The 26,960-nt window shown below is 36.6% G+C and overlaps 2 protein-coding genes across 4 annotated transcripts in view; both read left to right on the forward strand.

Annotated features, from left to right (window-relative positions):
* NUP155 (nucleoporin 155) overlaps positions 1-21,693 on the forward strand; it is a 32,086-nt gene extending 10,393 nt beyond the window's left edge. For 2 of the 3 annotated variants that reach the window (XM_052670319.1, XM_052670321.1), the window contains 21 exons: positions 567-661; positions 2,141-2,229; positions 3,860-3,922; positions 4,028-4,181; positions 4,853-4,919; positions 5,830-5,948; positions 6,124-6,227; positions 7,757-7,890; positions 10,951-11,142; positions 12,471-12,609; positions 13,426-13,561; positions 13,965-14,118; positions 14,464-14,568; positions 14,692-14,846; positions 15,295-15,424; positions 15,677-15,790; positions 16,296-16,416; positions 17,303-17,413; positions 18,627-18,763; positions 19,709-19,809; positions 20,822-21,693. In XM_052670319.1, the coding sequence (XP_052526279.1) occupies positions 567-661; positions 2,141-2,229; positions 3,860-3,922; positions 4,028-4,181; positions 4,853-4,919; positions 5,830-5,948; positions 6,124-6,227; positions 7,757-7,890; positions 10,951-11,142; positions 12,471-12,609; positions 13,426-13,561; positions 13,965-14,118; positions 14,464-14,568; positions 14,692-14,846; positions 15,295-15,424; positions 15,677-15,790; positions 16,296-16,416; positions 17,303-17,413; positions 18,627-18,763; positions 19,709-19,809; positions 20,822-20,960 (2,559 nt within the window). In that variant the 3' untranslated portion in view covers positions 20,961-21,693. The remainder of the gene's footprint in view (positions 1-566; positions 662-2,140; positions 2,230-3,859; positions 3,923-4,027; positions 4,182-4,852; positions 4,920-5,829; positions 5,949-6,123; positions 6,228-7,756; positions 7,891-10,950; positions 11,143-12,470; positions 12,610-13,425; positions 13,562-13,964; positions 14,119-14,463; positions 14,569-14,691; positions 14,847-15,294; positions 15,425-15,676; positions 15,791-16,295; positions 16,417-17,302; positions 17,414-18,626; positions 18,764-19,708; positions 19,810-20,821) is intronic. The other variant, XM_052670320.1, reaches the window with a different exon arrangement.
* Positions 21,694-22,955: 1,262 nt separating this feature from the next.
* CPLANE1 (ciliogenesis and planar polarity effector complex subunit 1) overlaps positions 22,956-26,960 on the forward strand; it is a 63,719-nt gene continuing 59,714 nt past the window's right edge. The window contains exons 1-4 of the mRNA XM_052670398.1: positions 22,956-23,327; positions 24,156-24,291; positions 24,473-24,592; positions 25,439-25,665. Of these exons, the coding sequence (XP_052526358.1) occupies positions 23,241-23,327; positions 24,156-24,291; positions 24,473-24,592; positions 25,439-25,665 (570 nt within the window). The 5' untranslated portion in view covers positions 22,956-23,240. The remainder of the gene's footprint in view (positions 23,328-24,155; positions 24,292-24,472; positions 24,593-25,438; positions 25,666-26,960) is intronic.

Consider the following 26,960-nt stretch of genomic DNA (forward strand, 5'->3'; position numbering starts at 1 on the left):
ACTATACGGAAATTTTACATTTTGAAGGCCAGTATAGCCATAGCATTTATCTACTTCTTGTTCTGAATAAATAACAAACATGGGAAGGGAGGGATAGCTTCCTAAATGGAAGGTTACAGTTCTGAGTTGACTGTTCCTGATTAGTATCTGTAGTGTATGTCTATTTGTGCTTTGATATAGGATGTTCTAAGTGATATGTTAAAATACCTTTCAGATATACCAGCCATTATTGCTTGTATAGATAGCTTTTATTAATTATCAATCTTAATTTACATGGCTGTAGAAATTTCACAAATCTTTGTCAGAATTAGGTGATAGATGGATTATTTCCTACCAGTAAATGTACTGAGCTGCAGAAGGCATACGTACAACATTACAGAAGCTTAATTTGCTAAAGTGAGATGCCTCACTGACTGATAATTTCTGTTACTGGAAAGAGCTGATTTCTTTGACTTCTAGATAAAATGATGCAGGAAGTATTTACTGCTTATTTATTGATCATCAAAACTTCACATTTCTTATCAACTTGATGTAAGCTCCCACTCTAAATGCATAATGTACCGTAGGAGGATCAGGCTTGTGCCACTTGCCTAATTTTGGCCTGTTCTAATGCTGCATGTGATAGAGAAGTATCTGCCTGGGCTACTCGAGCATTCTTCAGGTAAGTTTCAGTTGGTTTGAATGTTCCAAGTATTATGCTCAAGACCACTGTGGCCACTAAATGTACAGTCTCTTTAACCTGCTGAGTAAGCACTGTTTTTAAATGAGTGCAGACTGTTAAGGTTGGTGAAATATATGTTGGCACTAATTAGATCTCACTAGTCAAGCAAGACTTCTTGTTATTTGCCCTCCTGAATGTTTTCATGGGATGTGGTCCATGTGTAGAGAAAATTATTCTAAAAGTATTTTGATCTGCTTTAAATTCACTTATCTATATTTGATGGTTTTTCAGTTCGTTGAAGCAGACTGTATAGAGAGAGATAATTAGTCTTTAATCAGAGCAATTCGATTGGAAAAAGAGCAGACAAATTTTGGACCACCAAGCCATTATTTGGATTGGTAATAGAAAATAAATTGTTTAAGACTAAATACAACACAAACACTAATGTTCATTTTAGTAGATAACCTGAAAGGTAACGTACTTGTTGACTACAGGATTGATAGAAAATCAAGCAGTTTGTAATTTTGTAATAGAGAAAAGTATGGTGAAGTATTGTCATACAACATCTCTTACATATCTTGGCGCTTACTGTGCAGTGCACCTAAAAGTACATATTTCTAGGCTGTTCTTTTGAATAACCTTTTGAACTGCTTTGTCTCCTTGAGGATTAACTTAGAGTTAATGGTTTTGTGCTGAATATTCTCCCACTAGCATTTAAGTATTTTCATCCTTTGTGTGTTTTGATAATATGTTTGCCTTCATTCTTGTGTAGCTGTGTTTTCTTTTGTGAGTACAAAATCAGGAAAAACATCTGATCAGGTTGCTTGCAAGATATTGCAAGTTTATTGAAGATTACAAGTATATTGCAAGTACACTGAAGATTACATCTACAAGTACATTGTATCCTGAGAAATGTATGAAGGATCCAAGAATTAGGACTGTGCTGTTGTAGTTACTTCTGGCTTTGTGTTGTCAGGTAGATACTTCAATTGCAAAGTTTCTAGTGCTGAAGGAAGGCTAGCGCTGTTAAATGAAGATTCACTTTAATTTAAGGAGGTATCATTAGTTAGCAGAGGGATGATCCAGCTGTTTTGAGGCCATACAATACTCAAGTAATACTTAATTGAAGTGAGATGAATAGAAATGACTTGTGGACTGTAGAAGAATGAGTTTGAGTCACCTCAGCTGTTTCCTTTTTATTTCTACATACAAGCAAAACCTTAAAAAGATAGCAAAGCAGAAATAACTTAATTGTCCGTTAACTATGAAGTTATGTACACTAATGCTTTTCATATAATGTGCGTTCAGTTAATTTTATTTTCATGTGTCAAAATGAGTATAACTGTTTAGAATTATACTGATATTTTGTAGTTTGTTTTAAAAGAACCACTAACTTGTAGCTAGTTCTCCAATATATGAAAATTAAACATGCTATGTATAAAAGAGAGAGAAAACTTCTTTTGTGCACATAAATTTTAGGTATGGTGGAGAGGCACAAATGAGATTTCCATCAGCAATTCCTCCTCCAAGCAATGTTGGACCTATTTTGTGTTCTCCCATTCCTTCTGGTGAGTAGCAAGCATTCTGTGATCTTAGGTAGGTCTTATTTTTTCCTTTAAATATGTTATGTTTTGTGCTCTTACATGTTCCTGTGTTGAAGATCAGTTGTTTATTTCATAGCAGAGTATCTTCTTACATTATGAAACAGTTTCTCCAGTTTCAGAATTCTTATTGGTAAGAATACTGGCTATATATCATGCATCAGTGACGTCGCTTCCTAAGCCTGATGGTGTGGAATAGTAGCAGTGTAAGCAGGAGCAGGAGTTTAAAAGGACAGCAAGTGTGGAAAGAACAGGTGCTAGGAGCAGATGGAGAGGGAAGGAAGGTGTCGGAGAAATGCTGGAAAGTTCTTTGTTTGCTGAAGTTTACTCTTTCAAGAAATAAAACTATATTCTTCCTAAGTCTGAATATTCACTGTTCTGTTGGTTTAAAAAAAAAAAAAAAGTTTTTAATTTTTTGCAGTCAGGAAACATATTGTCAAAGTGCATTTTTATTTTACTTAGGTGATTGGTTCATGGGGCATATGATACGGTTCTTCTGCTGCTGCTTACTCTGTTTGTTCCAAGGGTAGAGAATTGTCATGTGAAATAAATATTCTGCCAATGACTCATGGAGCTGGTCAAAGCAGTGCTGATAGAATGTTTTTGAAACATCTTGAAACTGTGTATGTGAAACTGCCTTAGAATAATTCTCAGTTCTTTGAGACCCCTTGTGTTCTTACTGTTGAAAGTCCAGTCATTCAGTTGCATGCATCTGTTCTGCCAGCTGTGCCTTGTTTGGTGCAAAGGAGAATGTGTTTTCAATATGAAACGGGATTTGTTAGTGAAGAACTTTGTGCTGTAGTGTGTTGCAAAGCTGAGAGAATTGTAGTGAACAAGACAAGAAGGACTGATTCTTCCATGCCAGCTTTTCTAGGTGCCACATTTCATATCCTTTCCTTGTTTTATCATCACATGCTGATGAAGCATGGATATACTTATAGCTGATGACATTTGTTCATCGTATTCTATGACACTTAGGTACTAATTTGCAGAAGACTTGAGTATGCTTAGTTGAATCTGAGACCAGACTCACTTAGGGAAAAGCAATCTTAAACTGAACATCTCAAGTAATACTGCTGCCGGTGTGTTCAACTACCATATGTAAGAATTAAGAGTAATAAAAACAGTGTCTTCCCAGATGTGTGCTTCAAAAGTAAAATTGATGTTCATTGGAAAGGTCTAAGTGACACAAAGTGAGTGCTTTCAGAGTGGGTGCCTGTATCAGGAATAGGGGCAGTCAGAAGATGAAAAACAAGAAAAAGCCTGTGAACAGTATTAATATTCGGGAAACAGACTGTGTGCAGCAAATGCTTTGTGAATGCTGAAAACAAAAATGCTTATAAACAGCTATTGAAAGACTCGTATCTATTTGGCTCATATAAGGAGTGCTGGTTTCAGCATAAATTAGTGCTGTTCTGTATGTAGTTAAATAAAAGCTGTTGGAATGGATTTGCAAGAAGGATCCTGAAAGTCTGTGTTTACTATTATGTTTTGACAACTTAACATAGTGTTTTTTTGGGTTGTGTTTTGTTGTTTGTTTGTTTGTTTGTTTGTTTTTCAAAAAAACTTAGATTTCTCTTTTGTTTTTCCTTTTTAGTTTCCCCATTTACTGTTGATAGTCCATATCCTAGTCCTAGCTTATTGACAACACCTGGGGCAGGTAACCATTACTTTTCCTTTGCTGAAGGAAATGAGAATTTTTTTCAACTTCACTTCTGTTATTGTACACAGAATAATCAGTAACCTTTGCATACCTTTATCCTAGGTTTACAGTCTACTAGTGTGTCAACTCCCATATTCCCTCCTGGGAATTCTGTATCTCACCCTGGTACATCCATTAGCAGTGGTATGATGGGTCCAGAGATTGTGTTTTCTGGAAGACACAATGGCATCTGCATATACTTTGCTCGGATTATAGGGTAAGGTGTTTATGTGAAATAATCACTCAATTCACTTAATTTTCCCATCCCCTAATGCTTGTAAGTGATTAAATCAATTCATTCTTAATAGGATGTAAGAATGAGATTATTAAAGTACATTTCTCTTCCATATTTTAAGCACCTGTTGATGCAATAGACTCTCTTTACAGTTGTACTGATAGTTCTACATTCAGTGAATGGATAGGATGGGAAAGTTTTTTGGATATTGAGTGCAATATGCATAGCTCTGGAAATTTCTGTTTTACTTTTCAACCTTATGAACTTTTTGAAGAAGGTTGTATTACTTTAATAATGGGTTGTGTGTTAGTGAACACCCCCAGCAAGAGTAGAATTCTTCATATGTTGGTTCATATCTCTCTCTATGGTTGTCTGCCTATATATTTCCAGAGAATAGTATTAGCCTATATATAAATTATTTGAGAGCATCAAACCTTATCTGATTAAATATTTAAAACTTTTGTTGATTGTCTATACCTGTGCTGTGCATAAATATGCAATTCTAACATTTCTTTTGAACGCTAACTTTTCATCTAGATTTTTAAGTTAGACTTTGAAGTAAAAGGTAATGGTTTTTTTTAAAAGACATATTTAGCAAGTATGCAAGCTTGTGGTGCTTGTAGTTTTTAATCCAATTCTCTTTTGTATTGCAGAAATATCTGGGATGGCAGTATAGTAGTGGAGAAAATTTTCAAAAGTGGCAATCGAGAAGTTGTTGCAGTATGTAAAAGATAATGTTGTATTTTTAAAAGATTATTGTGGTATATCTCTCCAGCCCTTTATATTTGTGTTCCCAAATTATAAACAGATAAGTTAAAAATGATAGCTGTCATTTTGATGATATGGGGTTTTTTTGGGTTTTTTTTGCTTTTTTTTTTGCTTTTTTTTTTTAAATTGTACTTGAGTGTTCAACTGTGGAGTAATTGTAGGCTTTATTAAAATCTTTGTAAGTTACTATTTTGAGTGTTGCCTCTTACCAATTGACAGTGGCCAGTTCCTTTTCTATTTAGTGAATTTATTTCTTTCATTTCTGCATATCCTATGCAGTCAAAGCCTAAGAATAAAATGCTTTGGCTGGTTAGGATAAACACTGCAGTTACATAAGAACATAGAACAGTCTTCCAACACCTTCATCATTAACATCTTTACATTTCACTTTTCCTTCATAATCTAAGCATCAAGCTGTTTTCTGACTCCGGATGTTAATACAGTCTTACACTGAGTAATTTCAGCAATACACAATTAATTGCTTCATAAACTTCTCCAGTTTTGAGGCAACGGAGAGTCTCAGGAAGACCACAGCAATTACAGTCTGTGTGTTAGTGCTGCTCAATCATTCCAGTTCAGATTTGAAAATAATAAAACATGGCTGATTTGATTATCAGATACAATATTAGACACCACTTTATTTGAATTTCTTCGGAGACTATTCTTTCTTCATATGTCAGCCCTTCCCTTTGAGTCTGTTATAGACAATGGCATTGTAGTGATAATGTTATTAGTGTGCTATTTATTTGTTGGACAGTCTTTCATCTGTCTTTCTAGTGGCTTTAGTTTGAAAATGTAGACTTCTGAAAAAAGGTTTGGAAAGTCTAAACCCTTCTGTAAAGAAATTTGCTTTCTTTTGCAGATAGAAAGCAGTGTTCCATCCCATGTGCTGGAATGTGTGCTACAAGAACTCAAAGGTTTACAAGAATTTCTAGATAGAAATTCTCAGTTTGCTACAGTTGGAGCCTTTGGAAACCCAAGGTATTGTTCACTGCGTTAAATTCACTAGTGATGTTCAGTGTCCAGCTCTTGAAAAATTATCCCTTGCATTTCCATTCATTGCATTTGGATGCTAACAACAAGATGTCAGATTTCATCTTTAAAATATTCTGTATTTGTAGTAATAATAACATTTCCTTTTATTTTGGAATTGCAGTTTCAGTACACCTGCTAATCTGCAACAGAGGCTCCTGGGTTTCATGAGGCCTGATGGTGGAAGTTCTCAGCAAGTGCAACAAGAACTCCAGCGAAAGTATCATGGTATGCAATTACTTTTGAATGGAAGATATTATAGAGTAGTGCATCTGCATCTTCAAGTACTTCTACCTGGAACACCTTGCTTTTTCTTTTATACAATATCATATTGTTCCATCAGAACCAGTGCTCCAAAATGAAAAGACAGTCTAAACTAACAATGGCAAGAAGCTGCTCTCTTCACTTCTGGTGTTGCCTTTCACTTTACTGAAATACTGGAAGTTTTACAATTGCAATTTGTGAAAGCAGTTGATAAAAGTCATCTCTGTATTAAGAGAATCCAGATTTCTGCGCAGAAATATCTAGTGGTTCTGAGCCACTGCAAAAGAGAAACTGTATATCTCAGTTTAATAAGCTAAAGTATAAGTGGCTGAACACAAAAGCACTTCTTTTATACGGTGAAGTCACAATTCTGTAAAGACACATCCTCCTTCTCCTATTTTGTACATTCAAATCATCATACATTCAAATAGAAAACTAGATGTTTCTTTTTACACTCCCTTGTCTTTTTTTTTATTCTAATGTTCTCCATGTATCATCTCTTCATTTCAGTACTTAGTTCTGGCATGCCAATTATATTTTCACTTTTTAACCAATTCATCTGTGAGAGTGCTGATAAAATAAGCACTGTGGTGCAGGTTCCCAAAGTTCTAATCACTGAAACCTCCTCAAAACTTTCTTTAGTGGAATCAGTCCTGTCACATGACAATGTAGTTTTTGCTCAGTACTTGTAGACATGTATGCAAACTTAAACATGGATGTGGTCCATGTGAGTATGATTCTGGTTTTTTAGTTCTGCTGGCTTTTGTTTTGCACTGCTCACTCCAAACAGTGTAAATGTAACGTTTAAAAAAAAAAAAAGCAGCAAACAGAATTTTTAGACACTTAATCATTTATTTTGATTTTTACACATTCCAAAGTAATTTTGGATAGCTTGATGTAATATAATTATTTCTACTTTATGTCTGAAATGTAAGCGCTCACAAGAAAAGATGTGAAGTGTTGCAGCTGTCCAGTCAAGTAACAAGTCTGCCCACTATATTCAACTATAATACATCTCAGCAAATTCAAACTTTTCTTGTTCTTCGCGTAGCAGTTTCTTTGAAACCTTTTCTTTAAAGACAGTGTACAGTGTTGACTGATGATTTAACTATAGTTGTTCTAAAAGTGAACACAAGCAATCAAACAGGAAGACAATGTGTGTTCATATCCAATACATATAAAATTACACTTGTGAAAAACCAAGTTAAAACTTGAGACTGATTTTGGACTCATGCACTCACATGAAACCGTACTTTTATCAGAAAAAAACATTCCTGCATTGATAATTTGAAGTAAATGTTTACAGATAGTATTTTTAGGAGGGAAATTTTTTCAAGGCACTTTCCTCCAAAGAAATGGAGAGCCATAATCAAGAACAGAGACGAAAAACTTGGAAATGTAAGGAGACGTATTTTAAAACCTCAAAAAATCAACATACTGACTCAAAGTATGAACAGCACAGTTACTTACTGACAGTCTCTTTGCTTTTTCAGCTGAGGCACAGTTAACCGAGAAGACTTCACTTCAAGGCATCCAGCAGCTGGTTCGCAAAACCTGCCAGGCATTGGCTTTGTGGAAGTTGCTTTGTGAGCACCAATTCAGTGTTGTTGTAGGTGAGCTTCAGAAGGTACGACCAGAATCATCTGATTTTAATTTGTTCATATTTAATAAGAAATTAATATTTAAATTAAATTTAAATTGAATTTCTTGCTGCTGCTTAGGTATTTCCAAAAGTGCATTGCTTTAACTTGTTAAGAGGCAGATTACGAATTTTAAATTGAATATAGATCTTTATTCAGTTTGCTACTGTTTATTTTTAGGAGACAACCATTCAGTTCTGATCTCATCACCCAATTTTAGCAAATTGGAAGCATCGATAGCAGTAGATTCAGTTTTACTTTTGTTGAGAGTTAACAATTACTCTGTTTCATAAATTATAATATTGCTCTAAATTTATAGTTTTAAAAAGTTTTCTCTTTGAACACATTGTGGAAGATGTGCAGTGAAAGAAATAGGCTAATGTTCTCTAACCTAGAGGAATTAACTCTTTGCATTACTGTTAGTAGATTTTGGAGAGACTAGTGGAGATTAGTGTAGAGCAGTAGTGTTGTAGAGGCTTCATACTGCACTTTTACCTAAGCAGAGGTCTAGAATCTATCACAGAACAGCTGAAGGAGGAAGAAACCACTGGAAATACCTGCCTTCTCCTGCTCTGAGCAGGGTCTACTTTAGACCAGGTTGTCCAGGATCATGTCTAGTCAGATTTTGGATATCTACAAGGATGGAAATCCTGCAACTTCTCTGGGCAACCTGTTCCAGTGTTAAACCATCCTTGGAAAAAAAAAAAAGGAAAAAATAGTTTTAATTTCTAGTGTTTTGACATTTGGCATTGCATCTTGCTGAGCACCACTGACAAAAGTCTAGTTCTGTGTCCTTGACACCCTCCCACCAATTGTTTGTAAATATTAGTAAGATCACCCACTACCCAACCTAACGCTTCTGTCCTGGCTGAACAAACCCAGTTTTTTTCAGTCTCTCCTTGTATAGAAGTTGGACAAATTAGTACAATGGAAAAGGCGTTACAACAAAGGTGTGATGATGGAAGGACTGACAAGATAGAAAGGTGCTATAACAGAAGAGAAAAAGATCATAGAATCACAAGGTTGGAAATGATCTATAAGATCATCTAGTCCAACCATCCTCCCATTACCATTGCTACCACAAACTAAACCATATCTTGTAGTTCCTCATCCAGGCACCTCTTGAACACTGCCAGGGTTGGTGACTCCACCACCTCCCTGGGCAGCCATTCCAGTGCCTGACCACTCTCTGACAGAAAAAATTTTTCCTCATGTCCAACCTAAACTTCCTCTGGTACAACTTGTGGCCATTTTCTCAGGTCCTGTTTGTTGCCTGGGAGAAGAGGCCAAGTCCTGCTTCACTACAACCTCCCTAAAGGAGGTTGTAGAGTGCAGTAAGGTCTCCCTAGGGTCTCCCCTGAGCCTCCTCCAGACTGAACAAGCCCAGTTCCCTGAGCTGCTCCTCATAAGATTTGTGCTCCAGACCCCTCACCAGTTTCATTGCCCTTCTCTGGACACACTCCAGGACCTCAACGTCTTTCCTGTAGTGAGGGGCCCAGAACTGAACACAATACTCAAGGTGCGGCCTCACCAGTGCTGAGTAGAGGGGGATGATCACCTCCCTGCTCCTGCTGGCCACACTATTTCTAATGCAGGCCAGGATGCCCTTGGGCCTCTTGGCCACCTGGGCACACTGTCGGCTCATGTTCAGCCGAGCATCAACCAACACCCCCAGGTCCCTTTCCTCTTCACACTCATCCAGCCACTCATCCCCAAGCCTATAACGCTGCATGGGGTTGTTGTGGCCAAAGTGCAGGACCCGGCACTTGGCCTTGTTAAACCTCATCCCATTCACCTCAGCCCAGTGGTCCAGCCTGTCTAGATCCCTCTGAAGGGCCTCCCTACCCTCAGGCAGATCGACACCACCTCCCAGCTTGGTGTCATCTGCAAACTTGCTGAGGGTGCAGATTACTCACCCATATCAGAAGATTCTAGGTTCACAGAGGAAAGCTTCACCAAGGAGGGGTCTCTAGAAAGAGATCCTTCCCCTGTGTCAGTCAGCACTTAAATGAGCTCTAGAGAGGCGTAGCCAGTCTTCACCCCTTCTGTCACAGAGCTGAATTGCCTTCACCTGTGCCCCCAGTGTTGATCAGCTCCTTTCCCCAAGAGCTCAATCAGTGGTTCAGGCCATGACTGAGCAGTTTCCATACACCGTTTGCAAGAAAGGCAATTTACAGAATATTGGTTCTTGTGGTATGCTATTGTTGAATTTGCATCTAGTTCTTAATGAAATTAATTATTTTAATATTAGGCATTCTGTCCTAGCAAGTCATAGAAGAATTGGTTACTTCAAGTTGTATTCTTTATCACTAAAAAGAACAATTTTTGAACTTTATGAATGCACAAATGTTGAAGCTGTTCTTACTGCTGTCTTTGGGAGGTAGCACAATTTCTAGCACAGGCAGCTTTTCTCTTATCTTGGACGAGGAACTAGTTGCTTGACAAATAAAATCTTTTCCACTGTCTGCAGTAGTTTTAGAGTTTTTGTAATAGTATTTTAGTGTTCTAAGTGATCATCAGTAGACAGTAGTGGCAGCTATCTAGCTCTACTTAAGCACATTTTCCTAATAATTTTTACCAAATGAATAAACTGTAACTTAGTATGAAAAGTCGTAGTCTAGATTTTATACTGTTTCAAAAAATTCCATCTCATGCTGCATCATCACATTCATTTGTGAATATACTCAGATATTTCTGTTATTAAAAACTGATATTCTTGTTTATAGTGTTCTTATAGTGCCCTGTGAAGTAGGAGAACAGTTAATAACTTTCTTACAAAGAACTGAAATAGATATGGCACATTGTGTAGACTAGAGGAAGTCATACAAAGTTCTCATTGTCCTTTCTCATCCAATAATCTAGTGTCTTCGTTGATAGAGCTTTCTCTAGTGTTTTCCACCTTGCTATATATGCTTTGTTTAAAATAATGTAATGTGCTTCACTCACTATGTTTACTTAAGTGGAAATTGCTTACTTTGCTGTAACATTTTTGCATTCCAAACAACATGAATATATTGGTCAAATAATGAAATGCTGTCTGTCTACAGGAACTTCAAGAACATCTAAAGATGACTGCTTTCAAAGACTTGGTAATTAGAGACAAAGAGTTGACTGGAGCACTCATTGCTTCTCTTATAAACTGTTACATCAGAGATAATGCCGCTGTTGATGGCATAAGCACCCATTTGCAAGACATCTGTCCCCTTCTCTATAGTACTGATGATGCTGTCTGTTCCAAGGTAAGCCCACTTAGAGATTTTGCAGCGCCAAAATACATTATTAGAGTGCAAGTTTACCAGTGACTCTTAGCTGAGTGGGGTGGTTGATACACTGGAGGTAAGGGATTCCATCCAGACACGAGCCTGTGTGAACCTCAGCAAGGCCATGTGCAAGGTCCTGCACCTGGGTTAAGGAAATCCCAAGTACAGATATGGGCTGGGCAATGAGCGGATAGAAAATAGACCTGTGGAGAAGATTTTGGGAGGATACTGGTGGATGGATGCCTTGACAGGAGCTGGTAACACACAGTTGCAGCCTGGAAAGCCAATTGCATCCTGGGACACATTAAAAAAGGTATGGCTAGCAAATCGATGGAAGTGTTCCTGCATCTCATGAGTCCTCAGAACACACTACTCCTAGGAGTAGCGTGTTCTGCTCTGGGGCCCATAATATAGGGATAGGAACCTTTTGGTGAGTCCAGAGGTGAGCCATGAAGGTTACCAGGGGGTTTCTCCTATGAAATAGTCTTAAGAGTTGGGATTGTTTAGCCTGGAGGAGAGAAGGCTTTGGGGAGATTTTAGAGCAGCCTTCCAGTACTTAAAGAGGGCCTTCAAGAAAGATGTCTAGAAACTTTATTATAGCAATAGGACTAGGTATAATGATCTTAAGCTAAAAAAGGATAGATTTAGATTAGACATTATGGAGAAATTCTTACCCTCTCATGGCAGAGGGGCTGGAAGTAGATGATCTCTAAGATCCCTTCCAGGCCTAACCGTTCCACGGTCCTGTGATTCAGATCAGATAACTCGGGCATCTTGTGAATACCTTGCACTCAAGTGATTTCAACAGCGTAAGAACTAGTGTCTTGTTGATCAGTGCTGAAATTTATGTGAATTCTGGTTTGAAGTTCTTGCAGTTGTTTGTAGTCTTCATAGGGTCTCTAGCTCCAATGTGATGCATACGTCTTTGTGATGCTTGTAATATATATCTTACTCTAGCCTTTCCTCGCATAGTCTTTTACCTGGTTCTGTGCAATTTGTAAAAGGATTATTATCTTGAAGAACTCCTATTTGAAGCTCTTCCAACTAAATTCAGCAAAATTATCTGTTGAGATGAGAACAGAGGGGAAATGATTAAATCTTGTCTTCACAAGTATCCAGACTAGAAACTCCTTGTCTCTAATGCAGTTGCACAGTCCTTATGCTGGAAACCTGCTACTATGTACTGACAAGAGGAAGTGTTTTTGAGAGTTTTGTGTATTTTTTATTGTTTCAGCTTTGAGTCTTGTCATAGTAGCTCACTAACTCAGTTACGTGAATAGTCTCCATTTTCCCTCATTGGTATGTAGGCAAATGAATTGCTTCAGCGGTCTCGGCAGGCTCAAAACAAACTGGAAAAAGAGAAAATGCTAAGAGAGTCACTGAAAGAATACCAAAAGATCAGCAATCAAGTAGACCTTGCTAATGTTTGTGCGCAATATAGGCAAGGTGAGAGGCAATCACTGATCTTTTTCTGCTAACCAGTTTCTGCTGTATCATTTTACACCATCTTCTTTTTGTTTGTTGTTTTTTTTTAACTTCTAAATAATCCTACAATGATGTTTTCAGATTACTTCCTGGTAACTTTCATAATTAGTATCTCTTAACCTGTTATTTTTAAAGCTATTCTAGGTTTTACCTGCAAATGGAAAAGGAAAGCTTCTGTTCCTTTATTGTACAACTGTTCCTCTATGTACAGTGTATTTCCTGTTTTAAGTATGGTGTGTGAAGTAGTAATTTCTGATGCAGAATTTTACAATGTGATAGTAGTATAGAGAATCTGAGTAGAATGCAGTAACTGCCAGCATAAAGAAAGCATTTGTCACCACTTACTTCACAGTGCAACTTGCTTTTGATCCATACATGTGTAATAATGTTTTTAGCAAAATTTTTTGACTGCAAGTAAGCAGAGGGTAAAGTATGGTATTTTTGCAGATGAAGTTTAAAACCAAACATACTGTTTGAAAGATGGCTCTGAATCCTGTTTTGTCTAGCAGAAGTTAGTGCAGTATTTAAATGCAGATATCACTCTTTTAACAGTCAAGATTTCAGGTTCTGCTCTATAAATAAATAACTTTGGGCTTGCATGTAATCCCACAGATTAGATATGGGCATAAACGTTTCTAAGATACAGATCAGAGTGAATATCTCTAATCATTCATGTTCAGAGATATTTTACGATGAAAAGGGGTAGTATTTATTTGTCATAGATTTAACACAGTAATTTCTGGGGTGTTTTTTGTTTAATTTTATTTTAATTTATAGTGCGTTTCTATGAGGGAGTAGTAGAGCTGTCTCTTACTGCTGCTGAGAAGAAAGATCCCCAAGGTCTTGGCCTTCACTTCTATAAAAATGGAGAACCAGAGGAGGATGCTGCTGGACTCCAAGCTTTTCAAGAGAGGCAAGTTTTCAGGATACCTTCTTAGCATTTTTGTAGAGGCCTTGATTTCAATTGACTAGAAATTAGTCCCTTTGGTGAAGGCATTCAGGGTAATGACAAGCAAGCATTTTAGAATCATATACACAATATAGATAGTTTTGCCCAACACACTTTTCTAGATTATCATTAATATGGCAACAGCTTAGTGTGAAACAGGATAAACTGATACATACAGAAAACACTGTGATCTGATCTTACAGAAGTATTTGTTAGGAAGATGACTTGAGACCAAATTAGATTTTGTGAAGTACCTGATAAATCTGACTTTTTATTTTAGTAATGATGTCTACAAAAGCATGCAATAATGAAATTTAGAAGGTAGTTAAAATTGTGTGGCTTTAATTCTCTTTTGCTTTATTTACAGATTAAACAGCTACAAGTGTATAACTGACACCCTTCAAGAATTAGTGAATCAAAGTAAAGCTGCTCCCCAGTCTCCCAGTGTACCCAAAAAGCCAGGTCCTCCAGTCCTGTCATCTGACCCCAACATGCTAAGCAATGAAGAAGCAGGACACCATGTAAGAAATCGAGGAGAAAAAAAAAAAAGTAACATGATTGTAAATGTGTACTTGCTAAGCAATGAAGAGGCAGGACACCACGTAAGAAATAGGAAAGAAAAAAAAAAAAGTAGCATGATTTTAAATGTTTAACCGTTTATTATCTATTAAGAAAAAAAACATTTGGAATATTTTTGTAAAATAGGTGAAAGTCAAGATTTATCATGTATTGGCTTATTTTAGAGTGTTAAGAAAAATAATGATATGTAAGTAACATGAAACTAAATGTTGTCATTTAGATATTCAGTATTTGATGTAACATAATGTCTCCAGGAATAATAGGCTTTGTCTTTATTTTTTCCTTAGTTTGAACAAATGCTAAAGCTAGCTCAGCGTTCCACAGATGAGCTCTTTAGTATCGCGCTTTACAACTGGTTGATACAGGTTGACTTGGCTGACAAACTGCTACAGGTGAGCTATATTCAGGGAACAATTTGCTGGATGGTGCCACTGAATAGGCAAGTTCGTTGTAATAATCCAGATGCTTTAAAAGAGAGAGCAAGAAGATAACTGTTGTCTTTATAACCTTTTCAGGTGACTGCCCCCTTCTTGGAACCTTACCTTGTTAGGATGACCAAGATTGACCAAAACAAAGTCCGTTATATGGATTTACTGTGGAGATACTTTGAAAAGAACAGAAATTTTAGTAACGCAGCCAGAGTCTTGGCTAAATTAGCTGACCTACATAGGTATGGTTCATGTGGGATTTATTTAATGTAGTGATGTAGTTGAAAAAATAAAATAAAAAAGAAAATAAAGCCAAGGTCAATGCCTTTTTTTATTCATTTGCTGTTTTAAAAAAATCTGAATTAGCTTTTGACCCACGTCTTTTTTGCAAAAAAATTTTAATTTATGTATCATACATACAGTGTGTTTCCTGTTTTAAGTATGATGTGTGAAGAAGTAATTTCTGATGCAGAATTTTATAATGCAGCAGTGTAAGTATAGATCAGCTGTGGAATAGAACGCAGTAACTGCCAGCATGAAGAAAGTGTTAAATGGTTCCAGTAAAATTTTTTGCATGACTCAGTAAGATCAAGAATGAGTGCTAGCTAACTTGCAGGGTCTAGTTAGAGTATAATTAACTCTGATAATTTTATTAGGAACTCATTTTGCATTATAATATTTGCTTTGCAGCACAGAAATTTCTCTTCAGCAGCGTCTTGAATACATTGCACGTGCTATCTTGAGTGCCAAAAGTTCCACTGCCATATCTTCTATAGCTGCAGATGGGGAATTCTTACATGAACTAGAAGAGAAAATGGATGTAAGACAATTTATTTTAGCTACACTTTCTTTGTATTATTGCATTTGATCTCACTAGCACATGACATTTATTTTTTTACCAAATCAGCCAAAACTGTTTTCCGTACTTTGCTCCCAGTGTGATTAAATTAAACAGTTTATAATCTGGGGTAAGACAGTAACACATCTATATTTAAATAAGGTAAAGTTAATACTGAGTGTTTTCTTCAGATTTGATTATTTTAATCCAATTTTGAACTTGTTTCTATGCAAGGTTGCGAGGATCCAGCTTCAAATACAAGAAACATTACATCGGCAGTATTCCCATCATTCTTCAGTGCAGGATGCAATCTCCCAGCTTGATGCCGAACTGATGGATATAACAAAGGTAGTTAGAAATTTCTTTGCATTAAATGTCAGTTTGTCATATTTGGGGGCTAAGGGGGATGCTCTGCAAAGAGTGATCTAGTGCTGAGCAGAAAATGTGAGAGATAGTTAGGCATTTCTAGTCTCTCAGAATGCGTATGTTAGACTTCCTCTTTTTGATATTCCTTCTGTCTTCTGTACTTCAATTTCTTCCCTGTGTTTTTTCTTCTTTGAGCTTCAGAGTTCTTGATTTATTGGAGCATAATAGTGGAAAACAGCATTGCTAATTGTATCTTCATGGAAAACTAGGGATTATATTTAAGAAGTTAATCTACTTACACTAAATGAAAAGTTATTTTAATGTTGCATTTGACAACAGTTATTTAAAGTATGCCTTTTCTATATACCATATGTCTACCATATAAGATGTGGAAAAATTGATTTTAAAAATTTTCAAGTTTTCTCTTTACTACACTTGAAATGTCAAACCTGGTCTCTCTTTTTTTTTTTTTTTATTATTTCTTCAGCTTTATGGAGAATTTGCTGACCCTTTTAAGCTCTCAGAGTGTAAGCTTGCAATTATACATTGTGCAGGTCATTCTGATCCTATCTTAGTGCAAACTCTCTGGCAGGAGATCATTGAGAAAGGTAAGTCTTAGTGGACCAAGACTGGTATAAGCTAGAATTATAGGAAAACAGTTTAATTAAAGCTTTTAAGGCTGATTAAGCATTGGTACTGGTTCATCTCTTCTGGAATTCTTTAACATATTTGATAGGTATTATCCATTAAAGTTTATACCTTTGGTTTGAATGCGTGAAGTGCATAGGTTGAACGTATTGAATTAGTGGCTTGAATTACCAATTCCAGATATTAAATGTTGTTCCATGTTAACATTTTCTAAGTTCCCCTTATGTATGGAATTCAGCATAACTGACATTTTATCTGAAGGTTTCAGTAGTAGGAAATTCCAATTAAAATGAGAAGTGGCAAAAAATGGTAAGAACTAAAGAATTTTAAGGGGATTTTATAACATTGACAGCAGTGGTAGCAGTGTTTTTTTCATTTATGTGTAGAGGAGCAGAGTCCTGGGCATTATTTGGCAAGCCTGGCTACTCATATGAGATAATCTGTCTCCATCTGTGTCACAAGTGCATAATTTGCTCTTCCCCCTCCCCCCTTTTCTTTTTCTTGGATTCTGTACCAAGGTTTCCATTGAGCAAACAACGCTGGCAGTGATTTGAGAAAAAAGCTGTGTAGTTTTGGGTTTTGTTTTATTTTTTCTTTTTCTTTTTCTTTTTTTTTTTTTTTTTTTTTTTTAAGTAGAATTGTATGGAACTTCAAAGAAACATAGAAATATTTGAAAATACATGCACTCATGCTATCACTTAAGTATGTTGACATTACTTTGACATATGTAGGATAGTATTTTTGCAGTGCTGAAATAAATTTAAGTATCTCCATATGGTTATCCATAATGTGGAACTTCTTATTTTTCTAAACATCTCATCAATTATTTTTTTTTCTTTCTTTCAGAGTTGAGTGACAGTGTGTCTCTGAGCCCTGCTGACAGAATGCAAGCACTCAGTCTAAAGATGGCATTGCTTGGAAAGATATACGCTGGCACACCTCGTTACTTTCCTTTAGGCAAGTGGTTTAGCCTGCGTAGCATATAAATATACATATTACATGAGTGGGTCTCACATTTTTCTGGCCACTTTAAAAAGGCTGTAACGTAAGAAATTTCACTTTTTTTTTTTTAATCTTATAAATGGAAAGAATGCCGATAATTTTATTCCTGCTTGTAATACTTAATTGACATATTTTGTTGTGAAATTTTTCCTTTATCTGGTGAAGCAACGCGTTATTTCAACCAGTAGTAGTAACGGAGCTGATCTTCATGGTAGTTAGGTGGCACCTTTCCTTTTTATCCAAGAAATTAGAAACAAAAGCATTGTTCTTAAAACAAGTTCATTGTTATAGTAGCTTTGATGAGGGACTGAGAAGACGAGAAGTAGAAATTGTTGCCTCTAATCTTGTAAATACTGTATTATTGTGTTTGCAAAACCATTATGAGTTTTACAGTTGTAGTTTTTCCTAAATTTAAGCAGACTTTGCAGGTTTTTATGATGAATTGGAAGTAAATGAAGCTTATGGGGCAGTAACCGCTAGATTTGGATGGCTATGAAAGTCACAAAGTAATTAGGTCTGTTTGTATCAAAGTACCAAGTCAAAATGTGTATTTATGTACACATGTAACAAGATCTTAAGCCACCACATTTGTCTGCTGTCTGTTGAAGCATCTGTTACTGCAGAGGCAAATTCAGAATCAGAATTCAGAAGATCTCTGAATCTTTTGGAGGTTCTTTCTGCTTTTGAGATGCTCAGACATTCTGACAATGTGATGTTATATAAAAATCAGGAAACTATCTTACTACAATTTTTTTTTACAGTATCAAATTATTATTACTGATGCTTAAACATGATAAAGATGTGGTTTTGCATATAGAGCTAACTGTGCTAGCAAATGAAATGGTAATGTGTTTTGTGCTGAAGCAAAGGTTGATGAACTTCTCTTAATAACATAGTTTGGTATCAATTACAGTAAAGAGTTCAGTCTGAGTAATTCCTCTCATGCACTGCTGATAGCTTAAACCATCTTTGGAGCTAGTTAGGAATTACATATCCTTTTCCTTGTACAGATTGGAGGAAACTTGTATATGCTTCACAGGTGAAAGGTGCCAACAAGGATGCAAAAGACAGAAAATAAGACATGGAGCAACTAACTTTTGAATGACCTTTTTTGTTAAACTGCCAATAACAGTTGGAATCTAAGTATCCCATTTTATTTTTCCTCCAGATTTTTTGGTGCAGTTTCTAGAGCAACAAGTCTGTGCTTTGAACTGGGATGTAGGTTTTGTAACGTACACCATGCAAGAAATTGGCGTGCCATTGCCAAGGCTGCTTGAAGTTTATGACCAGTTGTTTAAAGCACGGGTAAGGAAAATAGCCACAAACATAAAAAGTTCAGCTACTGTCAAAGTCTAACTGGCAGAAAACATAAAATAGTATTAAGTGTGATTATACCAAAATATCAGCTTCACAGCTTTTGTTACCTGTTTTTCACTCAAAGACTTATAGTGCTGCTTTTCTTCTGTTGATTTTATACACTTCAGCTCTGAAATATAAGAAAAATTGTTTAGATTTTGTCAATTTTTTACTTCACCTAAATCTGATTTACAAGGAGAGTAGTTAGGCCCTGGAACGGGCTGCCCAGGGAGGTCGTGGATGCCCTGTCCTTGGACGTGTTCAAGGCCAGGTTGGACGGGGTCCTGGGCAACCTGATCTGAACGTGTACGTTTGGTGGCCCTGCTAGGCAGGGGGGTTGGAACTACATGATCCTTGAGGTCCCTTCCAACCCGGGTGATTCTGTGATTCTGTGATTTAGAATTAAGTAGGATTAGAATTGTTACGCTGCAGAAGGAATGCCAAATTTTGAATGTATTAATTATATTTCTTTCCTACTTATGACTAAAATTTGCTGTGTCATCAGTATAGTCAGTGCAATAGGCATAATTAACAAAGACTTGTATTTTTAAATTTTGCTTTTTAAAATGAGCTTTCTGAATTAAAACATTGAATGTTTTCTTTTCATGTGAGTCCCTTAATGTAAGGAATGCAAAACTTTCTCAAGTCTCTTAACTTTACAGAATCCTAGATAATGGAAAACTGAGTTAAATTTCTGGAAGTTTTTAGTATTAAAACTTCAAAACAGTCCTCAAAATACAGATTTAATGTCGGTTAAGATAGAAGTCCTGCTTACCTTTGATTTTTGTTACAGTGAATGAATATCAAAGCTAACCATTTGTATGCATCTGTTGATCTGTTTTGTTTGGGTTTTTTTCATTAATATTAATCTTAATAATTTGCAATCTCTTTTAGGATCCCTACTGGAATAGAATGAAAAAGCCCCTGCATCTTTTGGAGTGTATCCATGTGTTATTGTCAGGATATGTACAAGATCCAAGCAGAGTACTCATGAGGTAAAAAGAGCAGTTATATCCTAATGAAGTATACAGTAAAATGTATAAATATCCTAAAGCAGGGCACTTCTGCTATTTCCAAAGCTTTTCTTCTGGGTGAATTTTTAGTGTTTGTTTTCAGGTAGTAATTTCCAAGACTCCTAATTTTTTATCAGCTAGTGAGAACTTGTAGAGTCTTCCCTATTAAACTGACTCAATAAAAATTATTTTCTCAGTGGCAGATTCAGGAGAGACAGTAATATTTTGTAAAATTTTTGGCAATGTACTTTAAGAAGCACTACAGACAAATTGGAGGGAATCTGGAAATAGTGTGGAAGAGCAAAAAATAGGTCCTTTTTTTTTTTTTAATGAAACTGTGTAATGTTTCTTGAAGAAAGATGGAAAGCAACCAGGTTTTGTATCCTGGAGAAGACTAAATCTGGGTATGAATCTTCCCAAGTTGTTTTTAAAGGGCTGGTGATTAACCATTCTCCAAGACTAAAATTTAGCTTTCAATTTGGTATTGGAAAAAAGTGCTAACTGAAAGAATAGTTAATGTCATTCAATAAATTTCCTGTAGTCTGTAAAATCTTTAGTGTTTACAGTTTTTGTGAATGGACTGTAAAAAATTGTAATCCTGCCTCAGAAAAAAAGAGCAGAATTAGATAATGTCATTCTAGCTCTTCTTAAGATCAATTTTTGTAATTGCGTTGAAAAATACACATGCTAATACTCTGTTCAAATACCTAGTTTATCTGCCTTCCTTTTTTCTCCTTGTACGGTAACTATTCCATCTTGTTAGAATTTGTGAGTATTATGAATATATACCAAATTTGATTCATTTATTGTCCCATTATAGCTGGTTTACAAGCACTAAGCTTACAAAACCATTTCTTATAAGAGCGAAATAATTAAAAGTAGTTGAAATGCCCTACTGAAACATTATTCCATTAAAATGTTAAGCTTACCTTCTACTTTGGAAGAATTCTCATATCCAGAAACTATTCTCCTGAGTTTTATGTTTTCTTCACAGGAGGCGATTCACGAATGTTTGCTTGGATGCTGTTAGCTGCTACCTGGTTGAACTTCAGTCTATGAGCCCAACACTAACAGTGCAGACTACCACTGGGAATTTTAAATCGCTGCAGGCTAAGTTAGAGCGGCTTCACTGATTGACCAGTACAGTAAAAATCACACAGATTAAACGTACTGTGAAATGAAATCTCAGGTCTGCACTGCATCTTTGGAAGAACAAATGCTCACTGAATTTATAAGACAGTTGCATGTCCTGCCAATTATTGATTATGTGGCCTGCCTGTTAGTCTAAACGTTCCTACAGTCTGTGGAACGCAAATGTGGAAAATAGTTTCTTTTGCTACTACCACATTTTTTAATTACAGAAGAGCTCATTTTTTATACTATTGAAATAAAGTATGTTGTATGTTTTTTCTCAAGAAAACTAAAACTATTTGGAAAATATTTTCTTTATTCTTTGTTTAACATAAGGTATTGGACAAAAGCAAGAGTTATAACTTACTTTACATCTGTTTTACAAGTAATAAAACAAATGACAACTGAGAAAGGCAAGAATATGATAAATGTATGTGCTGGTGGAGTCAGTTTGTAAACAGTCAGGTCAGGGACTAGTGATTCAAACATAACTAGCTGGGCATTATTGGCAAGTCATTCAATAAAAAAAAAATGCTCGTTGCTTCATTATTATCACTTTCATTATCACTAAATTGCAGAAATTAGCAACCAAATTCACACTGCAAGTGGAAGGAAACATTTTTCCTACTCCATTTTAATAAACAAGTTTTGTCTGTTTAAAAAAAAAAAAAAAAGTAATGACTTACACCTTCAGTATGTGGACACAAGCACCAAATGATATATGTTCCTTAAAATGAGCAACATCTGTGCCTTATCTTGACTTCATGCTTCCTAACCTTTAAAATTTCACTCTACAAATAAATTTATGTTTTGTCCCTGTTTCGTTGCCATGAGTTGTAATACATATCTGCTAACATAAACTGTATACTGTGCACAATAAATTACCAGTTTATGTGGGTACTTTTTGCAAATAACTTTCTAACGCAAGTAACTTTTAATGTAAATCAGAGGTAAAGGAGAAGGAAATTTGTTTATGCATGCGGAGTAGATAATGTATTTTTTTTTTTCCAGCAGAATGAGTAATTGATATACATACCACAAGTGTTCAGAAATAGGAAAAAAAAAGTTGTGAGTTAAGATACTCATTCACATGCAGGTTAACTATTTGTGACCTTTACTACCAGCTGTTATTGTAGCCTAGTGTTTTGTTGAAAGTATAACTGTTAAATGTCATTAAAAACTGCCTGGTCCATTCTAGTGGGTTTCTATAGACTGCACCCAGTAAAGTGTTACATAAATTGGAATAATTCTGGGTATTTTTTTGTTTTGTTTTGTTTTGTTTGTTTTTTTTACTTATTATTAAACCAAAATAAGTCTTAATATTGGCTTTTCCAAGCCAGTGTCAGTGTTGAAGTTCATTCAAAAAGTGTTTAAACAGGAACTAGTTTCTCTAGAATACTTACCTTGGTCTGGCTGCAGCTTTGTTCATACCCCATAGGAGTGATGAGCCAACTCTTGCCTGACCCGTTTAACTTCTGGTGGCATACTGCTGTGTTTGCCCTGTTGAACCACACTCTGTAATCTGCTGTAATCTGCTATTCTGGGAATTCTGTAAACTTCTGTAATCCGATAGCTGTTTTCAGACCTGGGCGAAGGGATGAAGGGCTGCGAAGTGACACAAATCAGCCTTTTTTTTGAGTTTATACAGTACAAATGCCTCTATAGTGACATGCTAGAGGAATTTCGAAGAGCATGAAGTGTCACCTTTGATACTTTTATTGCATGTAATTTCAGTATGGAATCATAGGACCGTTAGGGTTGGAAACTCCACTAAAGTCACGTGGTGCAGCCGTCAGCCCATCCCACCGCGCACGTTTACCGCGGCCCTAAGTGCCGCCATTACTTTCTGCCGAGCACCTCCCGGGCAGCCTCACTTTCACACTTCCCGCGCTCTGCTGTGGAACGTAGCAGCGAAGAGGACGGAGGCGGGGCGCAGTGGCGCTGCGCTCTCGCGATGATCTCGCGGGCTCTTTCGTCACGGAGGAGGCGGTGGCGGGGTAGAGAGGCCGCGCCTGCGTGGTGCGCTGTGCCCGCCCGGTCCGTTGGCACGGCGGCCGTTGGCGGCCGTTTGCGTTGGTGTTTCCGCGCTCGTTTGTCTCTGCTCCTTGTGGAACGAAGTGTGTAACCTGTATGGTTGAACTGCCAGTGAGCTGTGTGAGTGGAAGCAGGGGTTCGTTCGGAAAGGTCCTCTGAAAAGAATGAAAACGTGTTTTTTCAAATCTCTTTAGGCATGTGGGGAAGGCATTATTTGGTTTTCTTTATAATGGTTACCTAGAGGTTTAATGAGAATGGAGGTGAAGCTAGACGTTCTCGTGTCTACGTCTATCAAACAAAAAAAACCGTGGACTCGCATTGCCTGGATCGGGCAGGTGAGTGTAAAGAAGTGTAACTGAAATAACGTTCTTTAAGGAGTAGACATCTTTTCATTATGTAACACTCTTTTTACGGAAAGGGGGGGTAAAAAAGGGGTTAATTTGAATGCATTGCAGTTACGGCTCGCAGAAAATAAAAGTGGTATCTTCCAAACTGGTCTTGAGGCTGGCTGACAAGATGTGAGTCTTTCACAAGATGTGCCTCACACTGGAGACTGTTGTTTGGTGGTTCTGGTTTCTCATATCCTTTCTTTTTAAAGTGCATCATTGAAAACTTTGAACAAAAGCATTTTCCCATTCCCTGCTGTATGTGTAGAAAGATGCTTTATTAAACCTTTTTGCTAAGATGAGGCTGGATTTTATCTTTCTGTAATGTACGATTTCTGTTTAATTAGGTAAACTATTTAAGGCCCACTCTTTTTGAAAGCAGTGGCAAAAATCTGACTTTAAACAGGACAGGATGAGGGAACGGGTGTCTGCGTTTGTTGGCATGTGGTTCAGTTGAGATATTTTGAAGAACTTTTTAGTAATGATTGTAAGTTTTGTTTAATAATTTAAAAAATCTGTCAAAATGAAATGACATCAAAAGAGACTGATGCTATGTATGATCTTTGAATCATATCTCAAGTTGGAAGGAATATATAAGGATTATTGTGTTATACTGTAAAGCAAATATACCAAAGAATGAAGTTAATATGATAATCACAGCTGTAACATTCTTTTTCTCATTCCCTCTTCATTATTTTTTCTAACACATTTATGTCTTTCTTTAATGTTTCACAGGCTGAGTAGAAATTATTTTAAAATGCTCTTTTCTTTTAACAGGAAAAAGAAGCTGTTTTTCTTCTAGACGATAAACGTATAAATGAAATTAATCTTGCATCAGGGAAGACAAAGAAGAAAATTCCCCAGCTGCAATCATTGTTAAAAAATGTGGTTGTCTTAACAACATCAGAAAATGGTTAAGTATACTGTTTCATGTATTATAAACCCAGTATATTTAGTTTTAACAATTAAGAAAGGTATAATACCTGAAATATATTCCAGTTCACTTTCAGCTTTAGAACTGTGGCTACAATGGAAGGCAATTTTAAGTTCTTCATAATAATGTGCTTCAAAATATCTCTCCCTTATGAGTGCAGGCGCTTGGCTGGCAGGATTGCTTACAACAGGAGAGTTATTTCTTTGGAATAAAGACCAGGACTGTTTAACAATAATACCAGCAATTGAAGAGTCCAGGAAGGTAGCTGCAGCAGCACAAGGTAAGTGTTTTTCGGTTTGTCTTTTGAAAAATGAGGCAAAAGTCTCTCTTGTTCTTGCACAAGTTAAAAGCTAGTATCCTAGTTAAAAGTACTAGTATCCTAGTATTGTTTTGCATTTCTATCACTTGTCTGCAAACTAGACTGTGACAAATGTCCTTTTTGTTACTTAAATAATACAGATTTCTAAATGCAAAAAAATGTATAAACTGTCATCCATTTTTAAGTACAGTTTATATTTTGTTTGCAATGGTTAGTTATCAATTGTAGAAAAATATTTTTTATTTAGTTATAAATACCTTGGAGAAGATATACATCTAATTTAACTGCTGTCTGCATCATTTTAGGTTTATTTTCTAGGTAGGATTTTCTGATAAGCAGTGATTAGAGAGACTATTATGAAGGCATATATTTGCAAATTTAGTACTAAGTTGCATATCATTTAAATATCACGTTACTGGATAATCTCACTGACATCAGGTTAGAAAATGAAGTAGTGTAGAAGCGATTTGTTATTTTGAGGAATACATGCATTAAGGAATTGAGGGTAATAAAAAAGCAGGGCTTTTATGCATTTCTTTGTAGTTTTCATAGGAGGGGTAGGTTGGGAAAGACCGTTTCTGATGGTTGAGTGTCCTGGGGAAGATAACACAAAATCTGTAAGAACAGGCATCCCCTCTGACTTTACTGCTGGCAAAGGTCTAGCATTAATGATGAGGTTGGAAATCAGAGGTACTTAAGGAGGCACTTGAATTTTTTATGATAGAGGTGAAAGTAATTTTCCTGTTCTTTTTAAGTCTAAATCTAGCAAAGGATCAAAAATAATTCTGGTGTTTACTGTTTTTCTAGAGTGTTTGATGAGATTGTATTTGTATGTGTCTGGAGATGGCAGAAGGGCACTATTAACTACTCCTACAGCGTGTGTCTTTTTGTGGGAGAGTACAGAATATGGAAACACACTCTCTTTTAAAAAGTCTTCTGGGCGGTGGACTCAAATTTTGCCTACTGAATCAGTCATGTTGCCTTCTACTGAAGAAAAAGAAATTGGAGTTCATGCTGCTTTCTTACAAAATGAGGTAAAAAAAAAAAAACCAAAAAAAAAAAACCCTTTTGGCTTGCCTGGGCCACAGTAATTGAACAGAAATAGGTTTGGACTGCATACACAGGGCTGCTTCGAAACTAATGCCTCCTATTTATTTCCATGGAAATTACAACTGATATAAAGAGTGCAGTAACACTATTCGATAGAGCAAAATCTCAGCTACCAGGCATTATTTTTCAGTGTAGTCACAACCACTAGCTGTGCACTTTCATCATCAACAAATAGGAACCTGTATGCTGTGCTAATAAAAATCTGCACCAGCAAAGGGGACCCACTGTTGCTGTCACCACTGCCTCACTGTGCTCGCAACCACTGATTGGTCTCCATAAATGTTCATAAGTGTCGATGAATGTCAGTGGATGCCATTTTTTCTGCATGGAAGAATTCAGTGGCACACCTTCATCTGCACTTCCATGTCAGACTGCCCCTCTGCTGCCATCTATCTCATGGCAACCATATGTAGCAGAGTATTGGTGGGAAGGTTCAGCCTCCACTGCCATAACACCAACATCTGCCTTGGACACCACGGGCCGGTGTTATAAAATGGCAGGCATTGTATTTTGAGCAACACTCATAAAGTATGTTAAACAGTTGAAGTATATAAATAATAAAACTTATTGTAATCTTTTATATTTTCTTAAAACAAAAAAAGAGCAATGCAGAACTAGTGGGATACATGACTTGATTTTGTGAAGCTAATGCATCAACCCTGGTTCCATGACAGTGCCTACAATTCTTAGTGAGCTCTCAAGGATTTTTTATGGAATTTTTGATCTCAGGAAATTTTTGATGAAATTTTACTCCTCTGGTACTTCAGCCTTGAAAACAGTTGGTCACCAATGTGCGTGCTGCCAAAAAGTGATGACACTAATAAGACGTGATTGTGAAGGGAGGGATGTTCTTCTCTGGTATGATGGGATTTACGAAAGAGTCCTCAGATTTTTGAATTGAATGTCTGACTGCAGCTCTATGCACTCCATTTGAAAATTCTCAGGTCATGTATTTATGTCAATTGAAAGTGAAGTTACAGATAGACCAAAAAATGAGGATTATTTTTCAGCAATCTTGAAGCCTGTTCTCAAGTGCCTTTATCAAAAAGGGGAAGCATGGCAGTGTATTTTCTGCTGCTCACAGGACTGTGTTCAGCCAGTGAACCAAAAGGCACACAACTCTTTGCTGTAAGTTGGGCTGCACTGCACTGTACCCTCCTCACGCCCCGGCTGCAGCTCAGGTAGAGCTCATCACACACCAATGTTTGGCCACTGCGGG

This window comes from Tympanuchus pallidicinctus, unplaced genomic scaffold (genome assembly GCF_026119805.1).
Source record: "Tympanuchus pallidicinctus isolate F22 unplaced genomic scaffold, pur_lepc_1.0 scaffold9, whole genome shotgun sequence".
NCBI classification, from domain to species: Eukaryota; Metazoa; Chordata; class Aves; order Galliformes; family Phasianidae; genus Tympanuchus; species Tympanuchus pallidicinctus.